The 22,000-nt window shown below is 39.3% G+C and overlaps 1 protein-coding gene across 1 annotated transcript; it reads left to right on the top strand.

Moving 5' to 3' along the window:
* The first annotated feature begins 4,272 nt into the window (after nucleotides 1–4,272).
* LOC100704941 (carnitine O-acetyltransferase-like) lies at nucleotides 4,273–21,768 on the top strand. Its single transcript, XM_025909276.1, has 14 exons — nucleotides 4,273–4,287; nucleotides 4,450–4,746; nucleotides 7,003–7,118; nucleotides 8,478–8,531; nucleotides 8,830–8,995; nucleotides 9,988–10,162; nucleotides 13,694–13,869; nucleotides 14,262–14,362; nucleotides 14,575–14,694; nucleotides 17,800–17,922; nucleotides 18,109–18,244; nucleotides 19,999–20,061; nucleotides 21,082–21,219; nucleotides 21,396–21,768. Exons 2-14 carry the CDS (start codon nucleotides 4,462–4,464, stop codon nucleotides 21,618–21,620), a joined length of 1,878 nt encoding a protein of 625 aa, XP_025765061.1. The 5' UTR covers nucleotides 4,273–4,287; nucleotides 4,450–4,461; the 3' UTR covers nucleotides 21,621–21,768.
* The last annotated feature ends 232 nt before the right edge of the window (nucleotides 21,769–22,000 follow it).

The following is a 22,000-nucleotide window of genomic DNA, read 5'->3' as shown; positions in this document are numbered from 1 at the left end:
ATCTAAAAGATCATCCAACTTCCTTAATCTCCAAAGAGTAGATGATGTACTATGAAACACATGATTGATTATTAAATTTGCTGAGGTACTGATACAATATTCATATTCAATCGGAAAAGAGACAAGACTTTAAAGATTGGTCATTAATTTGAAGATGAAATGATGAGTATAAGTGTGTGTGGATACAAAGCACTTTGGTGTATATTTACATTAAAAAAAAAAAAAAGCAAAGCACTGTACAAATGGGTGCAAATGGGTGATGTTGTATAAAGCACTTTGAGTGCTGAAGTAGAATAGAGTGCTATATAAGAATCAGTCCATTTACCATCTATAGCGAGACGGTTCTGGGTTTGAATCCAACATCTAGCCAGGTGCTTTCTGTGTGGAGTTTGCATGTTCTCCTCATGTCTGCATGGGATTTCTTTGGGTACTGTGGCTTCTTCCCACACCAAAGACATGCAGTTGGTAGGGTTAGGTTAACTGGAGATTCTAAATTGGTCATAGGTCTGAATGGTTGTCAGTCTGTGTTAGCTCTGTGACAGACTGGTGGCCTGTACCCATTTATTACTTATGCAGAATAGTACAGCTGGGATGGTCTCCAGCTTTTGCATACTTCAAATGAGCACTTTTATTATGATTTTAAATCTAATTATTCATCGGTAACCTGAGAGAGACAAAACATAGGTGACAAAGTAAAAAAAAGATTCTGGTGCAAATCAGTTTACTGATAGACCTCTGATATTAGTCACCCATATAGTAACAGACTCAAAAGTGGATCTGCACTTTTTATTTAATAATAATTAAAACTCTTTGCTAAGGTTTATGACCATTCGTTATATTTGTTGATGTAATATCAGCCTTCACTGATCGATGATGGCTTCCTCACAGCCACCGTTTCACATTTAATTAACCTTTCATTTTGGGTATTTCAGTATATTATTAGAGGATGAGACATTTTAAATAAGGAATACAGATCAAAAATGTAAAATAAGCTGCTATGAACAGATCCAGATGTGATGAGCTGGGAAATGATCGAGCCAAATTGGATCAGGGACTGAACCGATCTGGCTTTATGATCTAAAATGCAATCAGTTATGGATCCGTTCAGCCATCCAAGTGTAACATCCAAAAAGTTACATTATTATCAGGTATAGTTAAATGAAAGGATATTGCTTACCACAGTTCTGGTGCAGAATCTCAGTATCATATTTCCACAGAATGACGCTGGACGGTATTCACCAGCGTAAATTAAGACGATGAGGTGTTCGCAAACGAAGAACTTAGCTCCCAACACTCACACGAATGCCTTACCTAAATAAACAGGATAAATGCGGAGTGTGACAGGTTCTCCGGATTTAATGGTTTTTCCATGCAGGTTTAAAATGTTACTGAGATACATAAACCAATGCTATATTCAGATTTAGCATGCCCCATCTGGTGGTGGACAAGCTTCAAAATTCTTCAATTCTTGAAGAGACTGTTCCCTTACTTGCGTGCATCTGAGAATCTATCGGTTTGTTAACCACATGGGTGGGGATGATGCCATATTGTACTGTCACAGCAAGTATTTAAACAGAAGAACAGGTATAGACATAGCCAAAATTATATTAATATATAGTTGTTGTTTTTTTTTAACTTACTTTAAGACGCCTTGCAGTACAAGCCAAGGGAGAAGAGCAGGGACTTAAATAGTCAGAGTTAAACAGATCCTAGAACTGATGGCTCTTCTTAGCGATGTTCCACCAATAGGAATTTTCCACTTGTGGGGTTTACACCAAAAGCAAACTTCCACCTGGGTATCTTTTTCTTTGAGCGGTCTTACGAGCTGGTTAAGTTAACTCAGTAAGTTAACCCACATGAAATGGATGGTTTTAGCAGCATCTAGTTTCATCGACCATGTGACTTTTATTCCACACTAAATGATCCCTATGAGTGCCACCTATTCTCGTCACAGACATTATGACATGATGATAAAATTGTGTAGGATCTATAAAAAACATAAAAAAGATAACTGGAAAATGCAACATTGTTGCAAAAAGGACACAGTTTATACTGCAGAAAATCATTAATCTGGTTATTTAGCACAAGGAGCATTGAAATCAACATTTTCATTTAAGTTAATGATTTTATCTCTAAGTGTGCTCTCAGTGTTGCTGTTTATTTAAATTGGATCCATCTATATAATAAAACTTACTCCTCTAGAGCATAATAACGGAGACATGGAAATCAGATCAAAGTGAATCAATAATTTTATTCATTAAATAGGTATTTTTGGTGTGTGTTCTGTGTTGGCATTGCTTATATCTCTAATATATTTGATACATTACCGATGCTCATCAGGGAACCAACCAGTTAGGATGCTACTAAAAATCTTCAGACCCTTCTAGTCTCCCTGCAGAGGTCTGAGAGATTTTCCAGGAATGGTGATACTGTTTTCTGGAGAATTAATTGGTCAGTATGCAGATTTCTTTCTGCTGATTAATCTACAGGTTAGGTTCCACTGACAATCAATTCTCCAGAAAATAGCCTCGCCATTCCTAGAAAATCTCTCAGAGTAGGTTAGGTTCGTAGAATAATTTACCATGGTGATTTATGCTGATTTACCCAAGCTGAAACTTTTACTGCAGCCTTCTTTCCCTGTGTGTTCCACATGTAAAAACAACTATAAAAGATTATTAGATGCAAAGTTTAAAGTTAAAGTTAAAGTTTAAAAAGTAAAAAAACCCAAAACTAAATGGATTATTCAGGGTTAACCATGACTCGACTCTTTTGTACTGATAAAGAGGAAGGGATGAGGGAGGGGTCACTTGAGGCAGGCCCTGCAGGCTCTTATCTAGAAAACATACAGTAAATATAGACACAGCTCATCTGATGTTTATTGAAGATCTAAAAGATAAGCTTTTGAGGGAAAGAAAAAACACTTCACAGAACTGTAAGGCCAAAATCCCTGAACAGGGTTGCTTCTGTCATGTGAGATGCACTTGTGCCTTTATTCTCACGCTTCCTGCCCAGAGAAGTCTTATGCCAAGTGAAAGTGATGGTAAGACTAGAAACAGTAAAACTAGTATCATCATCAGACTTTTTCATGTTTTAGCACCAAAGTTATAATCATTGGGGAACTAAAACTATTTTTACATGCTTGGTTTGCCAGATGTGCAAAAAACCTGCAAGAGATTACAAGTGACACACTGTACAATGTACCTGACAATATCCTAATTTGCCAAAAACTTTAACATGAACTTGCATTTCTTTCTTTGAGCTGATTTTTCACTGTCTGTTTTGTAAATGCAAATAAGGATAGCTCAGCCAATCAACATAATTTATAGAAAATTCAAATAAAAGCTATTTAGTGCTTAAACTCAGATGAACCAATAGGGCTGAATGGAGACCCAGCAATGACACGAATTGGGATAGGATCCTCCACATTCTAGATGCTGGCATTGGTAAAAATGAAGATGGAGGATGGGTGTAGCTTCCCAATTAATCTGATTACCAATGTAGTGTAACTGAATTCTGATAATGTAAAGGTAACCTGGATAAGTTGAACTTGCTTTATTGAATAGGGCTCTGACTCCACCTTAATTGCTTCCATCAGGGTTCCCACCTGTGTCTCAGAAAATCATAACTAAACCCAAGCTGTGACAGCAGATGGTTCAGTGCTTGATCAGAAGATGATTAACTCGGGTAACAATAAACAGTAGATGGCAGCAATAAAAAATAGCCCATCTACCCCAAAGAAGAAGAAGAAGATTGATTGTTCTGTTTGGTTGGTCTTTATATTTCAATCAACTCCACCATTACCTTCATCTTTTGCTAAACCAGGAAGAACTGTAGCTGCTGACAGGTAACTCCAAAGGCCAAAAAAAAAAAAGAAAAAAGAAAAGAAAAAAGTGGCAAAACTATTAGCAAACTGTGCACCAAACTCATTGTTTTGTGTTTAAACAAATGTACCAATTTATTGGTGACTGTAACTTAAAAGTGGTAACGATGTTATTTTAATACTATTGAAAATATGGTAATTATTATTAACTATTAAACCATTCTATTTGCTTTATTAACTGCTGCAGAGAAAATGAAAACCTTTCATGTGCCTTTTTACCTGGTTTACTTAAGATAATTGTGTTGTTGGGGGGGGATGCATTTATCATTTCCTTTAACCAGAGGCTTTTCTCTTTCAAATATTTTCTCAACAGCACTGTGACCTGACAGTTAAACAGGTTTAACAATTAACTCCAACCGTGGAAGCTAACTGAAAGAAAAATGTTGACAATTCTGAACAGAATTATAGTAAGTAACATGCTCTCAGTTGACTTTTGTTAATGTAATTGTGTAAATCATTTTCCCTGGCTCTTAACAATATGTTTTTTTTTTTGTATCACTATTAAGATCTTATTTTTATTTCTCTTACAGAATTTAATGTAGTAACTAAAACATTTTTGCATCTGTCAGGTGAATGTTGGAATGATGAATTCCTATGGCTTGGTGAAATCCTGTCGGTTGGTAAATTCTGCATCGGACACTCTGATGGGTGGCAGGTATCTGAACCATCAGAAAGGACTGCCCCGTCTGCCTGTGCCCCCTCTGCGGGAGACCTGTGAACGCTATCTGAGTTGTCTGGAGCCCATTGTAACAGTGGATGAGCTGAAGCACACAAAACAGCTGATGAAGGAGTTCCTCAAAGAAGGAGGTGATGGAGAGAAACTGCAGAGAAGCCTGGAGAGGAAAGCGTGCACTACTGACAACTGGGTGAGTGCAACACATGGATCAAATGTCCTCAACTGTTAGTGGTGGGACAGGAGAGCTCATAGGTGCATTTCACTAGGCACTGTGGTGAGAAATCATAGGCAGCATAATGGTTTTTATCCTGATGTGTCTCCATTCACAGCTTTTTCAGAAACATTGTCGTCAGTGGCTTATTGTTGGGTTGTTTTTTGTTTGTTTTATTATAATTTGCTCCCATTTACATTTCTGATTAATATATCTTAAGTAATTTAAATGGTATGGTGAACTCCGAGGAAGGGGAGGTCCGACACAATCTCCACCCATCCCCACTGATGTAACGTGGTTTAATGTCCATTTTCTTTTACCTGAAATCCACAACAATCTCCTTGGTCTTAATTGTGTTCAGGAGCAGGTTGCTTTCTCTCCCCCACGCTGTCACCCGCTCCACTTCGTCCCTATAGGCAGTCTCATCTCCCCCAGAGATGAGCCCCACCACAGTGGTGTCGTCTGCAAATATGACGATTGTGTTACTGTGTTGAGCGAGGGCACAGTCATATGTGTATAGCGTGAAGAGCAGGAACAACGCACAGCCCTGGGGAGAGCCAGTGCTGGTGCTGATGGCCGAGGAGCTGTGGAGCTGCAGTTTGTCAGAAAGTCTTAATCCAAAGACAGGTGGAATATGGGAGTCCTACGGTTATCAGCTTGCTGACCAATCTGTGAGGGTGGATGGTGTTAAAGGCATAGCTAAAGTCAATAAAGACAAGGCGTGCGTAGCTCACCTGGTGCTCCAATTGGGACAGGGTAGCATGGAGGGCAGCAGCAACAGTGTCCTCAGTAGACCTGTTAGAACTTCAAGACATGTTAAGGAGGTGATTCGGCAATTTGAATTAGCTGTGTTGGATCAACGACACATCTAAAACCTGCAGGACACCTGCAATTGAGGACTGGAGTTGCCTGCCCCTGCTTTAAACTGTCCATTTTCCGGATACAGGATACATCTTAACCTCCTAAGACCCGAACTCTTCCATGGCATGCATTTTTTTTTTTATTTCTCTGTGATATTTGGGCATATTAGGACCCGATGAATGTAAAAACAAGGAATCACCAGATTTTTTTTATATATATATTTTTTTTTAACCTGATTTTTGTTTCTAAGAAAAATGACAGCCACATATGAGGATATTTGTTTTAAATTTCAATAAATCAGAGGCAGTATAATGTCCTCATAAGTGGATATCAGGCCCTTGTAGAGCACAATTTAGTATTTTGGTCTAGATGACCCAAAATGTGATGTCCACATATGTGGACGCCAGGTCCTAGGAGGTTAAATTATTATTTTTTTTTAAAACATAAGAATTGGGTACAGAAGTTTAAATTTCTTTTGGATTTTCTGTAATCTACACAGGTTAAAATTATACATGCATACATATACTCACTTAGATAGGTGAATAGTCGATAAACACATATTGGGAAAGTCTCTTGAAGCCATTTATAAACAACTGGTGATTCAAGATCATCAGTTCTTCCAGGGTCTTCCAAAGTAGTGACACATCCAAATAACTTGTGAATAAGTACAGTCCAGAATAGCAGGCAGAGCCTTTAGCTTTCAGGCCCCTCTTCTGTGGAACCTACTTCCAATTTGGATTCGGGAGACAGACACCCTCTCTGCTTTAAAGATTGGGCTTGAAACTTTCCTTTTTGATTATGAATGAAGTTTAAGTTGGAGCTGGTGACCCTGAATCCTCCCTTAGTAAACAATAGGTCTAGGCTGCTGGGGGATTCCCAAAATTCATTGTGTGTTTCTTCTTTAGTCGCCTTTTTCAGTCATGTGTTTATATACTTCTCTGCATTTAATTATTTATTAAGTTGGATTGTAGATAGGGGGCAGGGTTTAATAAGAATATTTTCTTCTTCCTGCTCCTTTTCACACATGGTTGTAGTGCTTTTTTGATAGAAAGTGTGGTTGGTTTGTTTGAACTGTTGTACCAAGTGTGAAATAAATAAATAAATGAAATGAAATCTCAGGTTCTGCCGGAGTTTTCTTCCTGTTAAAAGGGAGTTTTTCCTTCCCACTGTTGCCAAGACGCTTGCTCATAGGGGGTCATATGATTGTTGGGGTGTTTGTTTTCTTTGTATTATTGTAATTTTTTACAATATAAAATGTCTTGAGCCAATTGTTGTTGGGATCTGGCACTATATAAATAAAATTGAATTGAACTACCATAACATTAAAAGTAATCTAAGACTTTTCAGACAGACTGTTGCATTTTCTTTTTGCAGCTTGCAGATTATGGGATACAGATTAATTATTTGGACTCGAGGGAATCTTTGCTGATTTATAACAGTGGATTTGTTCTTCCCAGAATGGACTTCATTGATAAACAGGGACAAATAAGGTAAGCACATGTGCACACATGGAAAAATGCACATAAAACAAGGACAAGGAAGGACTTGAACTCTGTTTTAGTTAGCTGAGCATCTGACTTTATGGACATCAGAAAATCTTTCCTCATGTGGTGCTTTTTCCATGTTATACCTCTCTGACCTGTCTTCTCCATGTGATGTTTGTGTAATGTATGTATGGTCGGAGGGTAAGATGGCGCCGCCATTGCGTGCAATAGGTCGGCAGCCTTATGAAATTTCCCCCTTGATATACCACTAATAAAGGTATATCAATCAAAAGAAAGATATACTACCATGCATTGGTAATTTTGTACATTAGAAAATACAAAGATGTGTGCTGGCCCACTGTCTCAACTTGCTCAGCTTGGACCTGCATTTGGACCCTACTCACTGTCTATTGCAGTATGTTTTAATGTAAACACAGACCCAGCAAGTTTTTTGTTTGTTTGTTTGTTTTTATCTTCCAAAAGAATAAACTAAGAAGTCAAAGAAAACAAATGTAAACATGTGGCAATATCCCATCCAATAGGCTAACAGTGAGTTAACTAGCTTAGGGGAAATATTCTGTGTTTTTAATACACATATGTGGAGGTGAGAAAAGTCCTTCAATGATGATCAGCTTGATGAGAATCAGCTGGTTTTGGGGGTTATCATGGTAGAAGGTGGTTCTCTTCTAACTGGCCTTCAACCTATACAACTAATACTCCAAAGCTGCTTGCCATTACCTTCGTTCATTTAGGAAATCTACACAATAGTCATCAGTGTCTTACTCAGTTGAAGCAAACCTGCCAACTACTTCCCATATTCTATTTCAAGATGAACTACACCCTAAGAATTTACAACCTATCTGTACATTAACTCCAGCTTCAAAAATCCTAGCATGCTTCACCGTCAGAGCCTGTTCACACTCACAGGCTCTGACTGTGTCACTACCTGTCACTACCCCTCAATATTCCATCGAGTTCTTTCATCATCCAGGATTTCTTCTGATCACTTCAGATCACTTCTCCTGCCATTCATTCCACATTTGTGCCGGTACATCAGTCACTCACCCCGACCACCTGATCGAGATCATGGGTCGAACTTTCATTTTATTGTCCCAACTTTTTCTGAATTTGGTTTTGTGTATAATTCCAATAATTCATGTAGGATCAACTGGTCTGCATGAAAATAGCTGAACATATTTTGTCCATGGGCAGTTACAGATAAATTGTACGGTATAAATTATAAGGATCTTTGGTTTCAGGAGTTTGACCCACATTAGGCATCTTGGCCACTTTGCTTAGTGAGTTATATTGCATTGCAAACTTCGTTCTATGTTGTATTGTTTTATAACTGTTTTTTCTGACCAGGTGTGCTGCCAAAGTGATAAAAGCTGTTTTGGACTTTAAGACAATGATTGAGGAGTGAGTACCATCAGATCACATAAAACTTCTTCCAATCATGCATGGCAAAGATGGTGTAGTGGACCATGGACACACTGTGAAACACTGAAAGATGCCTGGTTGGGGACCAGGGCTGTATTCCAGGAAGCATGTTTGACAAACTCTGGGTTTACTTTATAATAATGTAAAATAGTCAGTGAACTCTATTAACCAGAATATTTGAATAGCGGTTTTAAATAAAGTTGTTGGTTGTCTTGGATAATTTTTTTTTTAATTTAACCATGAATTTATGTTAGGACACACCCTCTTCAATTTGCAGTGAGACACTACCAGTACAATATATGCGAGGAGAGCCCCTCTGTATGATGCAATACTTTCGGGCACTGTCATCCTGCCGTGTCCCTGGACGGAAGACTGACTCATTGGTGTTCCATGCCAAGAACTCCAATGGCCCCAGACACATTACAGTGGCACAAAACTCTCAGGTGAGGTGTCAAAAACATACACCTTTCTTGAGGTGTTTGAGTTCAGGGCCCCATTATTTCTAAAACGTGAATTCTACAAGTCCAGGTAAAAAAGCCCTGGCTCAAGCACCAGCTTACTAGTAAAAACAAAGCACTACATACATTATATCAAGAAGTACTTACTAAAAAAAACTTTTTCTAATAACTCTAGAAAAGTTATCACAGCACATACAAGTATGCTCAGAAAAACAAATCAAACAATGTTTTTCCCGACATTTACTTTCATTTCATTGGCATCCTTGAAAGACGATCTAAAGGACAAAGGTTACTCTTTCAAGGATGCCAATGGTCACATTTTGGACAGAGAAGACAGATGGTTTCAAAGAGGAGTGAAAGAAGCCATTTATGTCCACTGTGAACCACCATCTTTGAACAGAGGCGGTGGCTTACAACAACAACTGTCTGCCATCCATAATTCAGTGTTGAGATCCCGTCCCAGACGCCTTAACGCCCACTCACATCCTGGGCCATTTGAACTCAGGAAATCACATGATAGGGTGGGGCTAGGTTTCACAATGAGCTCACTGGAAACCTTGGCTGATTGTGACCTACACCTGTTTTTACACCTAGGCTCGTGTGATTAGGTAGAGGATCATTAGGGGGTCCATTGTCCTTCTTGTGGGGGACACTTCCACAGGGCTTAAATCTGGGACTCTCCACCATTTGACCCTAGAACTGAAGAAGCTTCTCGGATGAGAGGTGAAACATCTTCAAGCAACTTAAAGAAGTCCAGACAATTTTCTTTCTAAGCTTCTTAGACCACAAAGGCTTAATTTAAGGTGCTACTAAAATTGTCGTACATTTCACGGGAATACTCATGTTTAATTTATTTGGAATAAGTTTGATCTTCCAGTTCTTTTAACAATGGGGCAGTAATGCCTGAATTACAAGTGGCTTCAGGTCTCTTTCTTAGTGTTGAACTGTCAGTCCAGCATTGTTGTCTCTTTTCTCAGTTCTTTACAGTGGAGGTCTACCACAGTGATGGCACTCCGATCACTGCTGATCAGCTTTGTGTTCAGCTGCAGCGGATCTGTAATTCCTCACTAGAGACCAACGCAGAGCATGTTGGTATTCTCACGACCTTGCGCCGGGACGCCTGGTACAAATACTATAACAAACTGGTCCAGGGTGAGCACAATTATACTTTTATAGGCATGTTATGAACCTTACAAACATGTGTGTAATATTAAGTAAAAACAAGGATTTTAAGGGAAAAGGTTCATAATTAAGGGACACGGTAGATTATAATTAGTCATATGCAAAGTGTTAAGGTCACCTGTGTGACCCCACCTACCATTGGGACACAAATGTTAATACAAGAGCAATAAATTTAGGTCAGAATAATAAGTAATATCATAATCTACATACCACCTATTTCCAGTTTGAATTCGCTTTGGATATATTCATTTATTTATTGAAAAATGTGTAAATGTAGACACTTTAAGCAATTTCAAGCTCAACCTGTGAAACGTTGTAATTTGTTATTTTACTGTAGAGCGTGTGCAAAAGGGTGTAAAATATTGCAGTGTGTGCAGTGTATTAGATGGAGGAGATGCAAGGAGATGGCCAGGGGCAGGAATGATTTTCTGAGTCATTCAGTGGTGCTTTTTGGTAATCTTGGTCTCTCACTGAACATGCTCCTGTGACTAGCCAGCAGAGAGTAGGTAGGGTGGGAGGCATTATGGCCAGCATTGTCCTTATCTTAGACAACATCCACCTCTTAGACACCACCCTAAGGGAGGCCAGTTCCGTCCCGATGACATTACTGGCCTTGCGGAACAGTTTATTGAGTCTGTTGGCATCTGCGACCCTCAACCTGCTGCCCCAGCATGCAGCAGCATAGAGGATCACCCAAAAGGGCTGGCCTGATGGTATTGAATGCACTGGAAACGTCCAGATGGACGTCGACACAATTGAGCAGGTAGATGATGGCGTCCTCAGCTCTGAGGTGGGGCTGGTAAGCAAACTGAAGGGGATCCTGATTTGGCCTGACTGTAGGTTGGAGCCGGTCAAGGATGAGTCTTTCCAGGGTCTTCATGACGTGGGATATCAGTGCCACAGTCCTGTAATCCTGGGGGCCACTGGGACATGGCGTCTTTAGTACAGGAACGAGGCATGACATCTTCCACAGCACTGGAATCCTCTGCAGACTCAGATTTAACACGAGCGGTTTATGAAAGACTCCACAAAGCTGGGGGGCGCAGGCCTTGAGGACACGGGGACTCAGGTCCAGCAGACTTGCCTGAGTGGAGTCTTCTCATTTGTCCCTGAACCTGGTTTTAGTGAACGTGATAGGTGTGGGAGGGGTGTCAGGACTTTTACAGGAGGCAATGATGCTATGTGGAGAGGGAGGGAGAGAGTGTGGCTTGCAGGCTGACTACAGGTAAGGCTGTAGGGGGGTAAACTTTTACTGTAGTGTTGAATCTCTGTCCTCACTGAATCCAGTGGTGGTCTTTGTGCCACTCCACACCTTTCTCATGCTGTCCTACTGAAGTTTCCACTCTAGCTTTCTCCTGTAATTGTCCTTAGCCTCTCTGATCTTGCCCCTGAATAACGCCTGAACCGTTCTCACCTCCTCTTTATCGCCCACTCTGAAGCCCTCTTCTTGTCCTTCAGGAGTGTTTTGATGTCCTTAGTTACCCACGGCTTAGACTGCCTATAACAATAGGCAGTCTGAGTTGGGACAATGGAGTCGGTGCAGAAGGTTATGTAGTCGGTGATAGGATCATTAAGTCCATTGATATCCTCACTCTGAGGATCTTCCAGTTTGTCAATTCAAAACAGTCCTGTTATTCCGCTAAGGCCTCCTCCGACCACCTCCTAATACTTGTAGTGGTCACAGGCTCCCTCCCCACAATAAGCACATAGCAGGGTGTGAGGTGAATCAGGTTATTATCTGACCTACCATGTGGGGGGAGGGAGAATGAACTGTATGCGTCCTTGACATTACTGTACAGTGGATCTAAAAGTCTCTCCACCCTGGTGGGACAGACCACATACTGTGTGAAAGTTGGCAGTGTAGTGTCCAAGGTGACATGGTTGAAGTCACCCAAGATGGAAGTGAAAGCACTCTGGTGTGTAAATTTCCTGTTAATACGGCCCTAGTTCAACAGCACACAGTTTGATGTAAGGTGCCGTGCCAACAGCATCAGGGCAATTACCTGATCTCTGGAGTAAACAACCCGTGTGGTGTGTAGCGGCTACGCTGTGTGTAGCGTGGTGCCATTCCTCAAAAAAAAGTAACTATTCCGTGGCAACAAACAGAACAAAAACTCTATCGATCCAAATGTTTTAAAAAGAGAGATATTAAAAAAGGAGGCACACTCTTAAGTAAGAAAAAAGCTAAAGTAAAAAGAAAAAGCAGGAGCAACTGAAACAGGCTGCATGCTTTTGATGCATGCGCACACGCATTCACATGCATTAATACCAGAGATGGGCAGTAACGCGTTACTTGTAACGCGTTACTGTAATCTGATTACTTTTTTCAAGTAACGAGTAATGTAAGGGATTACTATTGCAAAAACGGTAATTAGATTACCGTTACTTTCACGTAGGAACGCTGCGTTACTGCGTTACTAAAACCGTGATTTTTTGCGAGAACGTCTCATGACAGTGACGTAAGCGAGTGCGACGTTCGTGACAACAGCTGTCTGCAGATCATAATATATCGAGTGCGGGACAGAGTGTAGCATGCAGCGTTTAAAGCGTGGAAGTACTGACCTTATTTTGAGTTTGATTCCATAAAAAGTGACAAAAACATTAGTGTCCGTTGTGCGTGGGAAGAAAACTTCTTTTTACAGCGAAAAAAACCCTAAACTTCCAAGCAAGCACCGAGTGTACTACGACGTAATGTGAAATTCACAGAGAAACTCGCGGATTCTTCCACTGACCGCTGCAGCACACCTGCACCAGGGTAAACCTCCGCCTACCCCAGTCCTGCTTTACAGGTGAAAATAGAGCAACAGGACCGCTAGTCTTTGATTTTATTTATTTTCTGCTGTGTTTTACTTGCATCTATTTGAAAGAGTGAGTGTAAACACAAAAAAATATTTTATTTTATGTGCTGAAATGTGCAGAAAATAGGTTTAAATGTTAAACAAATTTCTTCCAGTCAGAGAATGTTGCATATAATTTAATTTTTGCTTGATGCATAAAGTTAAAAGATTAAAACTAATAAAACAAGTTTTAAAAAGAGACTTTTCCATTTGATTACATTTTGTATGATGAATTATGCAGAAAAAGTAGAATTGGGCTGAAAGATCTATCGCTTTATTACCTGTTCAGGTCGTAAATCGTGTTTTTAAAAAGTAACTAAGTAACTAAGTAATTGATTACTTTTGAAAATAAGTAATCAGTAAAGTAACGGGATTACTTTTTGGGGGAAGTAATCAGTAATTAGTAACTGATTACTTTTTTCAAGTAACTTGACCAACACTGATTAATACTCCCATCGATGAATCAGAAAACAACTTGGGGTTAGATGTTTGGCATGTAGAATGTATCAGCCAGGGATAGAACAGCTAACCTTCAGATTAGAATATTACATTTTAGGTTTTCCAGAATGTTAAACAATTATGTAAGGATTTTATGTAATTAGATCTGTTACATTTATTTTAGCAGCATGTTTGCTTTGTATGTTTTTGTGCTTAATTTGTTCAGATCCCTCCAACAAAAAATCAGTTTCAGCCATTGAAAGGAGCATCTGTGTGCTGTGTTTGGACAAAGCCATCCCTCGGACATATGAGAAGTATAGCGGGTTTGAACCACTGCAGGTTTTGCATGGAGGCGGCAGCCAGTGGAACAGTGCTAACCGCTGGTTTGACAAATCACTGCAGGTGAGAGAAGGAAAACCGAACCACTAATGTATCAGTCAGGCAAGCTCTATTTTACCTTGCACAGAGATCAGATTAAAGTTGTGCGAAAAGTTAATAGTAGAGTAGTTCTACTAATGCAAAAGAAAAGTGAAAACAGTCTGTCTCAGTGTGAGAATGGTAGGAAGGGTTACTACGCTTAAATGCTAGTGTACCTTCTAGGTGCCTTTACCTCACTTTTTATTGTTAAGAATAATAATAATGATGATGTTGTTGTTGTTGTTTAAAAGCGTATATTGATGCCCAAATTTACTACAAAACTTCCCTATCATAGAAGCTCGGTAACAGAACTGCACACGAAGAAACAGTCTCAAGGCTGAAAGTAATGTAGTACTTAATTTGTGTCTTTCTTTCAGTTTATTGTTGGTGAAGATGGGACATGTGGGTTTAACATGTTGCATGCTATTATTGATGGCACACCATGTATGGCTCTATCAGATTATATCACATCTTCCATGTAAGTTTACATCCTCTAAAGAGCCACACTTCAGGAGCATGTCAGGTTTTCTCTATAAATTTTAATTTCTGTTGTTTTTGCAAATGTAATTATGTCATCTTAAACATCATTAAGCAATGTCCTAGCACACCTAACAGTGACTGTCACTTCCTCTGTCACTAGATGTGATGTTCTGTTCTGCTTGTTTGTTTGTTTTTAATGTGTGGAGACAGGAAGAAACCACAGATGATGGAGTCTCCTGTGGCACTTTTGCCAATGCCTCAGAAACTACACTTTAACATCACACCTGATATCAAAACAGCCATTGAGGAAGCTAAACAGAGCATTGACAAGTAAGCACACATGCCTGTTTAAGCTCTGTTAGATACATAAATGGGCTTTTAGATAACTTAAGAGACCCAAGAAAATTCCAACCCTTTACCAGGTAAGAAAATAAAAGTTTGTTGACCAAATTTATATTCTATCCATACCACCATTATTAAAATTCCTATTTCACGCAAGTCTGTCTCAGAAACACTAGGTTTGGAGTTTTGCACGACAGTTAAAGATTTGGACAACTAAAACATTTTAAGTTAAAACTCTATAGTAATGTTTAAGTTTAGCTTTAACTGGATGTGAACTCTCCTTTGTCAGTAACCATACAAGCTAGCATAAGAACAGCAGATATCATAGCAGAGGGAAGCAGCATGAAGGTGAGGTGTTGAGGGCATGTACCTAGGAGTCCACTTACTGTGGGAGAGTGGAAATCAGAAACTGAACTGATTCTCTTGGACGTGGTGTTAAGAAATGCCAGAGTTTGAAATTATTCTACAGTACTACATAACACTCTTCCTGTTCTCCATATTGACAGTCACAGTTCATACGTATTTGGACAATGATTAAAGTGCAGACCTTCAGCTTTAATTCAGGGGATTTAACAAAGATGTCAGGGGTTGTGTGTGGAGGCGTGGAAGAGATGACCCAAACGCAGGACTCAGTGCAGAAATGATGAGGGTTTATTGGAGCGGGTGAATGAACAAAGCAGGAACAGTAGGACTGACTAGCTGACTGAAAGACTGAGTGGCTGGCTGAATAACTGAGCACTAACGGGAACGACAACATAACATCAATGACACGACAAAGACCAGGAGAGAGCTGAGGACTTAAGTATACTGGCTGAATAATGACTGATAGGTGACAGGTGAGTGAACAGCTGAACATAATGAACTCATGATAAATGGGAAGAGGACTGAACATAATGCACACAGACCAAGGTTAACACAATAAAACAGGAAGTGGAACAGGCAGTAGATAAACAGTGAACGTGAACTGAAAATACTGGGTCAACGACCCAGAAACCCTGACAAAAGAATTCATTGCAGTTTAGGAAATGCATCTATTGCTGTACGTAGTCCATATTCAGAGAACATCAAGCTGTAATTGGACGTTTCTTTGTTTTTTCTTCCCCGCTATATACAGTATACTTAGATGAAAATCATTTGACTGTCTAAAGTCCCAAACCCATGCACATCACCAAAGGCTGTATTTGTTTGTTTTGTTTTTTTCCTTTGATGTACTGCATATCTTTCTGCATTCAATTTTCTTTTCAGGAACTAAAAAGTATGTCTTCGTGGACTGTGATCAAATGACTGACTTGGGTATTGGAAAATATTCAGCCAAATCCTTCAAAAACTGACTCAACACCACTTCAGTGCAAATAGAAAATAATCACAAGCATATCGCAAAAGGAGAGTTTCTCAGGGCAAAGTTTTGCATGGTACACTTAATAAATTATCCTGCTATTTCTGTCAGGAGTCACATCAATAAAAGTAGTGCTGGTCAATTAAAAATGTAGCTGGTCAGTTAAAGCAATTTATTCAACTCCTACAACACAGCAGAGTTGTAGATTGAAGAATGGGGTGTTATCTCCAACTCTACATCACCTACAATCAACAGTTGGGGGTTCCCAAACAGTTATCCCTTCCAAAACCAACATTAAGCTTCTGAAATGGGCCTCCCAATGGCCCAACCCATTAACAGATTAAACCCATGATTAAAAGGTGGGTCCGAGCCAGGAAACTAACCAGTTTAAAGTAATTCTGCCAAGTAGTGGTCAAATATCCAGGCAGAATTATGCCAGAAACTTGTTAATGGCTACCAAGACATCTGTGGAGGTGTAACCTAAGGGACATGCTGTGTGGATTAGAGGTATGCTTGTTTTTGTGTTTTCACAAGAATTGCATGATCAAGATGTCACAGTGGCAAAAGTGACCAGAAGGTTTCACTGTGGGGATGGTGGTCAGATTGTTTTGAAGTACAATTATTTTGACCTTTTCAGTACAGGGTTGTCAAACATAAGCCCTGAGGGCCCAGCAAAGACTCCAATCCGGTCAAGTGGATGGCTTTTTACGTTTTGGACTTTTAAGAACCTTTTCATAGGCTTAACAACCAAGCCATTGATATTACATCAAACTAATTAGATAATAAATAAACAATAAAATGGCAAAAAGATCTTTTGTGTGTGTGTGTGTGTGTGTGTGTGTGTGTGTGTCTGCTATAGAAATTTCAATTTTTGGTTTTATTTTTTTTGTTTCTTCTTCTTCTTCTTAGTGTCAGACCTGACCTGAGAGATTTTTTTTTCTATTTACTAGAGCAGGGTTTTTGTATCATATAGAAAAACTTGAACATATTATTAAAATTGCATTTTCTCTTATATTAAGATGTCTTGAGGATTAAATGCATAGTTAAAAGTTTTTTTTTTTAGACTGACAGAAACAATTAAGAACAAAGTGTGCTGTATGTAGCCTGTGATGTAAAATGAGTTTGGCATCCCTGTTTCCGGTTCACAAAGCCTTGTTTTTGCCAGTAACTAGTAAAAAGAATCCAAAATTCTAGTAACAAGCAGTGAGAACACAAGGAAAGACAATAGACGTAGTGAGAAGTAAGAGCAGAGCTTAAATATACACAAGTGTAATGAGAGCCAGCTGAACACAATTGGGACAGTCAAACAAGAGAAGCAAAACAGGAAGTGGGTTACAATAACTGGAACGAGAAAACTCAGACAAAAATACATTTGGCACAGGAAAAGGAGAACTGAGAGAAATGCTGAGAAAACTAATAAACTCTAATGTAAAATGTACAAAATAAACAATTAATAAATTAATGTTGAGTAATAAGCAGAATTTTTTTTAAGTGCAAAAACTGAATACCCTGGGTGTAAGGCACAGGACCATGATAGCAGCAACCTACCTGAATCATTAGGTAGGCTCATTCTTAGGCATGCCTATAATGGGGAGCATTATTTGCAAAAGTAACACTTATTAAATCAGACTTTAGAAATGTATGTAAGTTTAGGGTACAGCTCCAAAGAAAGAGGGAACAGCCACATGGATCTGAAATGAAGAACACTAGCATAACTGTGTGACTGTTACACATGTCTTCCGTCTCCACCATCACAGGCATGCCCAAGACCTGGACCTCAGGGTTTTGGTATTCAATCACTTTGGAAAAAAAATTCCAAAAGCACACCAAATAAGCCCAGATGCTTTTATACAGATGGCAATACAGCTGGCCTACTATAGGTGAGATACTAGGACTAAAAGTGTGATTTTTTTTTTCTTAAAGAAAAAAAAAAAGAAAAAGGAAAAGTCTTGTTTCCATTAACAATGATGATTTATGCAGTTTTAACATGGCTCTCAAGTGATGGTTTCAACATTTCATATGCTGAGTTGAAACCTTTTTTTTTTTTTTTTTTCTTATCTTGGCAGGATCCACCAGCAGTGCTGTGCATCATATGAAGCAGCCTCCATGCGTTTGTTCAAGAAAGGACGGTTGGGTGTAATCCTTTCAACCTCCAGTGCCTCAGCTGCCTTTGTCAAGTCTTTTGATGATCCCAAAAAGCAGGTCAAAGAGGAAGAATTCTAATCAATGTCAATATGTAACACCGTGCAATACGGTGTTACATATTAAATCATCAGTGCACTCTAGGTGCTCCTGTTTATTTCTAATGTGTCAACCGGACATTAGAGACCTGAAGCATTAGAGTGGATGCATTTAAACTAGTGCTGTCAAATGATTAAAATTTTTAATCAGATGGATTAATTTCAATTAATCAGGATTAAATAGCATTAATTTTTAATCTATATTAATCACATGAGCAAACAAACTGAAGGGAATGTATACACACTTAACATGTTTATTGAACATCTTGAACATTCATGTTAACAAACAACTCTTTCAACATTTATCCACATTAATGTGGCCCTGTTACTAAGACAAATTAACTTGCTAACTTTGTCCGAGAGGAGAGCTGATCGCTTCCTAGTTACAATGTTGGCTGCAACTGAGGAAAGCCTCTCTCACGGAACACTGGTTGCAGGAGTGGCTAGATATTTGCAAGCCAGCAGTGGCAGCTTGTCATGAGCTCCTGAATGAGCTGACCACCACTCCAAGGGACAGTCCTGCATACTAATAATCAGCTCTGCTCCGTACAAGTGCACGATTCTATCAGGCAGCAACTCCTCATCTGATTCTGAATCTGTACCCATCTGTAAAAGACTCATTTTCTTGGGTGTCCCATCTTCACAAGTCTCTCAAGGTGGGGACTGATCATGCAGCAGTCTTCCAACTGTGGTCCACATCCTCTCTCTGTCACTCTTGGAGAGGCACCTCAAGTCCTTGAAACGAGGATCCAAAGCTGTTGCAATCTTGAGTCATTCATCGTTGATATCGTTTTCTTAAGGGGACGTTAGGTCTGCTTGGAATGCTGTTTTAAACCTAGCAACATATCATCATCAGTGGTTTCCATAACACGATGCAAGTGGAAGAGGGCAGGCAGTACCACTGAGAAGGAAACGTAGGATTCCCCACCGAGAATCTCAGTTACATACCTGTAGTGAGAAAACACAAACAGAGGGAAAGATGGAAGAAGAACAGAATGGATATTAAAACAAGAAATAGATTTTGTTTAATCAAATTTATTTCAGCCTAAATGGTATATAGATTGTTGACTTGCAGTGCTCCAGAACAGACTCCAGTTTCTGCAGTTTGGCCCATTCTTGTGGCATCAGCCTGACAAGTTTGTGGCGCTGTTGGTCTAGGGTCGCTTTAATTGCTGCTTGCTTGTGGTTTAGACGCTTGACCATTTCTAGTGTTGAATTCCAGCCTGTTGGCACGTCCTGGATCAATGGCTCCTTCCCCTGCCCCAGGTTTATTTGCTGTGTTTCCAGCTCTGAGGCGTTGGCTGAACTATGTTTGAAGCAGCCAACAATTTTTCGACACTTGACACTCTGTAAGATGTGAGCCACACAACGCATATGCTCAAATGGCAAAGTTTAGCTGCAGGTGTCGTGTTACATGCACACTCAGTTTCTTCAGTTGTGATTCCCCACAACTGCAATCCACTTAGGAATTGTGTCAGTTTGTCCGAGGCATACTTACTGAGGCCCCGACGCTCTGTGAGAGTGGTTTGTCGCAAACCGGGTGACACGCTAACCAAAGTGCTAGCAGCATCTCCGACTAACATATGCTTCGAGTTAATGTGATATTTTAAACCCCTACTTAAATCCTGTGGTTTTGTGTTGTGTCACTGCTTAGGGTGTCTAACACAACATATTCTGTTACAAGTATGGCTTATGACCTTGTCTTGTTTTTTCCAGAACTCAGACAAACGTAATTTATTGGAAAATGCTATAAAAGTGCATACGTGGAACACCAACATGGTGAGCATCATTTCCATAACCATTCAGTACATTAGTGTGACTACAATTTATAAACTGTAAAGATGTTTGTTTGTGTTGTCCCCCCTTCCCCAAAATGGTTTGTTGAAATATCTCAACTGATATTCTTGACAAGTTTCTGAAGTCTGACTTATTTCCTCTTTAGCTGTTTTGCTGTCTGTATCAGATACTTGTTTGTTGCTATATAGAGTTGAAAGAAAGTGTGTGTGTGTGTGTGTGTGTGTGTGTGTGTGTGTGTGTGTGTGTGCACGCACACAGTTAATAATCTGAACCTTCACCTCAGAAACTTGAAGTCAAATGATGAGATGAGCAATGCTTTATTTAGCCCGTGTTGGGACATTCTTTTGTTATAGCAGTAAAATGAGACGAAGACGAAGTTTTGTTCTCCAGGGAGTACCTGACAATGGTGCCTAGTCCACTACCTAGCCTTGTGGATGATGAGCTCACTGGCCTTTAGGCTATAACTGGCCAAGTATCACAAGTTAGGATTTGGACACCACTAACTCATCATGGCACTGTAGGTCCACCATGGCAGATTTATTTTGGGGAGGTGAATTGTTATGCCCTGTGATTACTGTTTCCAGTTGCTGACTACATTAAATGACCTTTGGTTCCCTTTGTTTTTCTAAGTGAAACCTGACAAAGTCGAGTTTTTGAGAAACAGTTGAATCACTTAAAATAAAACTGTAATGGTATAAAATGTCAAATACAGCTTGTCCTTAAATAGTATTTGAAGTGAGGAGAGGATGACATAAAGCACAAGGTTTGAGTAGTTCCTGGAAGTAGACAGACATTGTTCATGTTGTCTGTGGGTATTGGGTATAACGGTTTTACCGTGCAGCCTAATCTATTTAAAGTAATTCACCTTAGGAAGAATAACCTTTTGTTTTACTAAACCCGATCCTTTAACAGAAAATTGTGCCCTGTGAATAATAATACTACAGCAATACTACATCTGGTGATTATTGTTACAAAGAAATTGACTCGTCTCCATCCTAACAGGAAATTCGTGGCCGGACAACATTTGGACACTTCTTGGCCCTGAAAGTTCAAGCTATTGAGAACAGTATCCCCATGCCAGACATCTACACAGATACCTCCCTTGATAAAGCCTTTAACTTTCTACTTTCTACAAGTCAGGTGAGGGCTGGGCCTGAAAATGTATCATACTATAAACCTACTGCAATTCAAAAAGAGATTGATTGATTGATTTGTTTGTTTATTTAAGCCAATACCTTTTTATATGCCGCAAAATTGATTATGACAAACGATCACCAGTAACTAACGATTACATTCTCACTTCTGTTATTCACAAGGTGTCGTTCAAGGCTTCCTGTCTGGCTTGTGCTGTGCCAGAAAAACTAAACGTATATGATTTTTGCTACAGTGTTACAAGTGATGATTTCACCTTTGTAGTATCAGCCTGGAAAAGCTGCAAAGAAAATAATGTGGTACGACTGATACAAACCCTAGAAGATACACTGTTAGACATGAAGATGCTGCTGGAGGAAACTAAACTAGAGTCAGATGGCTCTACCTAGATCTAGGTAAAGAAGCTATTTGATAGCAAAATTCAAAACAATTGATTGATTAATATGAGTCATTCAACTTTATTTTTCAACTGTATTTTATTTTGTTTGTTTTAAAATTAAACACGTGGTAAAAAGCTCTTATGTTATAGATCGTTAACTCATGATTCTTGTACATTTCAAAATGTTAAAAAGAATCTGTAAATAAATTGCTTAATGACTGGACTATTTTAATTGACTGTGTTAATTTTTGACTATGATTTGAAACTAGTTCAGATTAAACATGCTAAGGAAATGCACCTTATTAAACAGTAAGTCAAATTAAAGAATATTATTATTTTGCTTATCTGGATTATACACTTCTAGATCTGGACCAGGGTATCACTGAGCTC

Source organism: Oreochromis niloticus, linkage group LG7, assembly GCF_001858045.2.
Source record: "Oreochromis niloticus isolate F11D_XX linkage group LG7, O_niloticus_UMD_NMBU, whole genome shotgun sequence".
NCBI classification, from domain to species: domain Eukaryota; kingdom Metazoa; phylum Chordata; class Actinopteri; order Cichliformes; family Cichlidae; genus Oreochromis; species Oreochromis niloticus.
The sequence above is the reverse complement of the archived record's forward strand: the minus strand, read 5'-3'. Positions and strand labels throughout refer to the sequence as shown.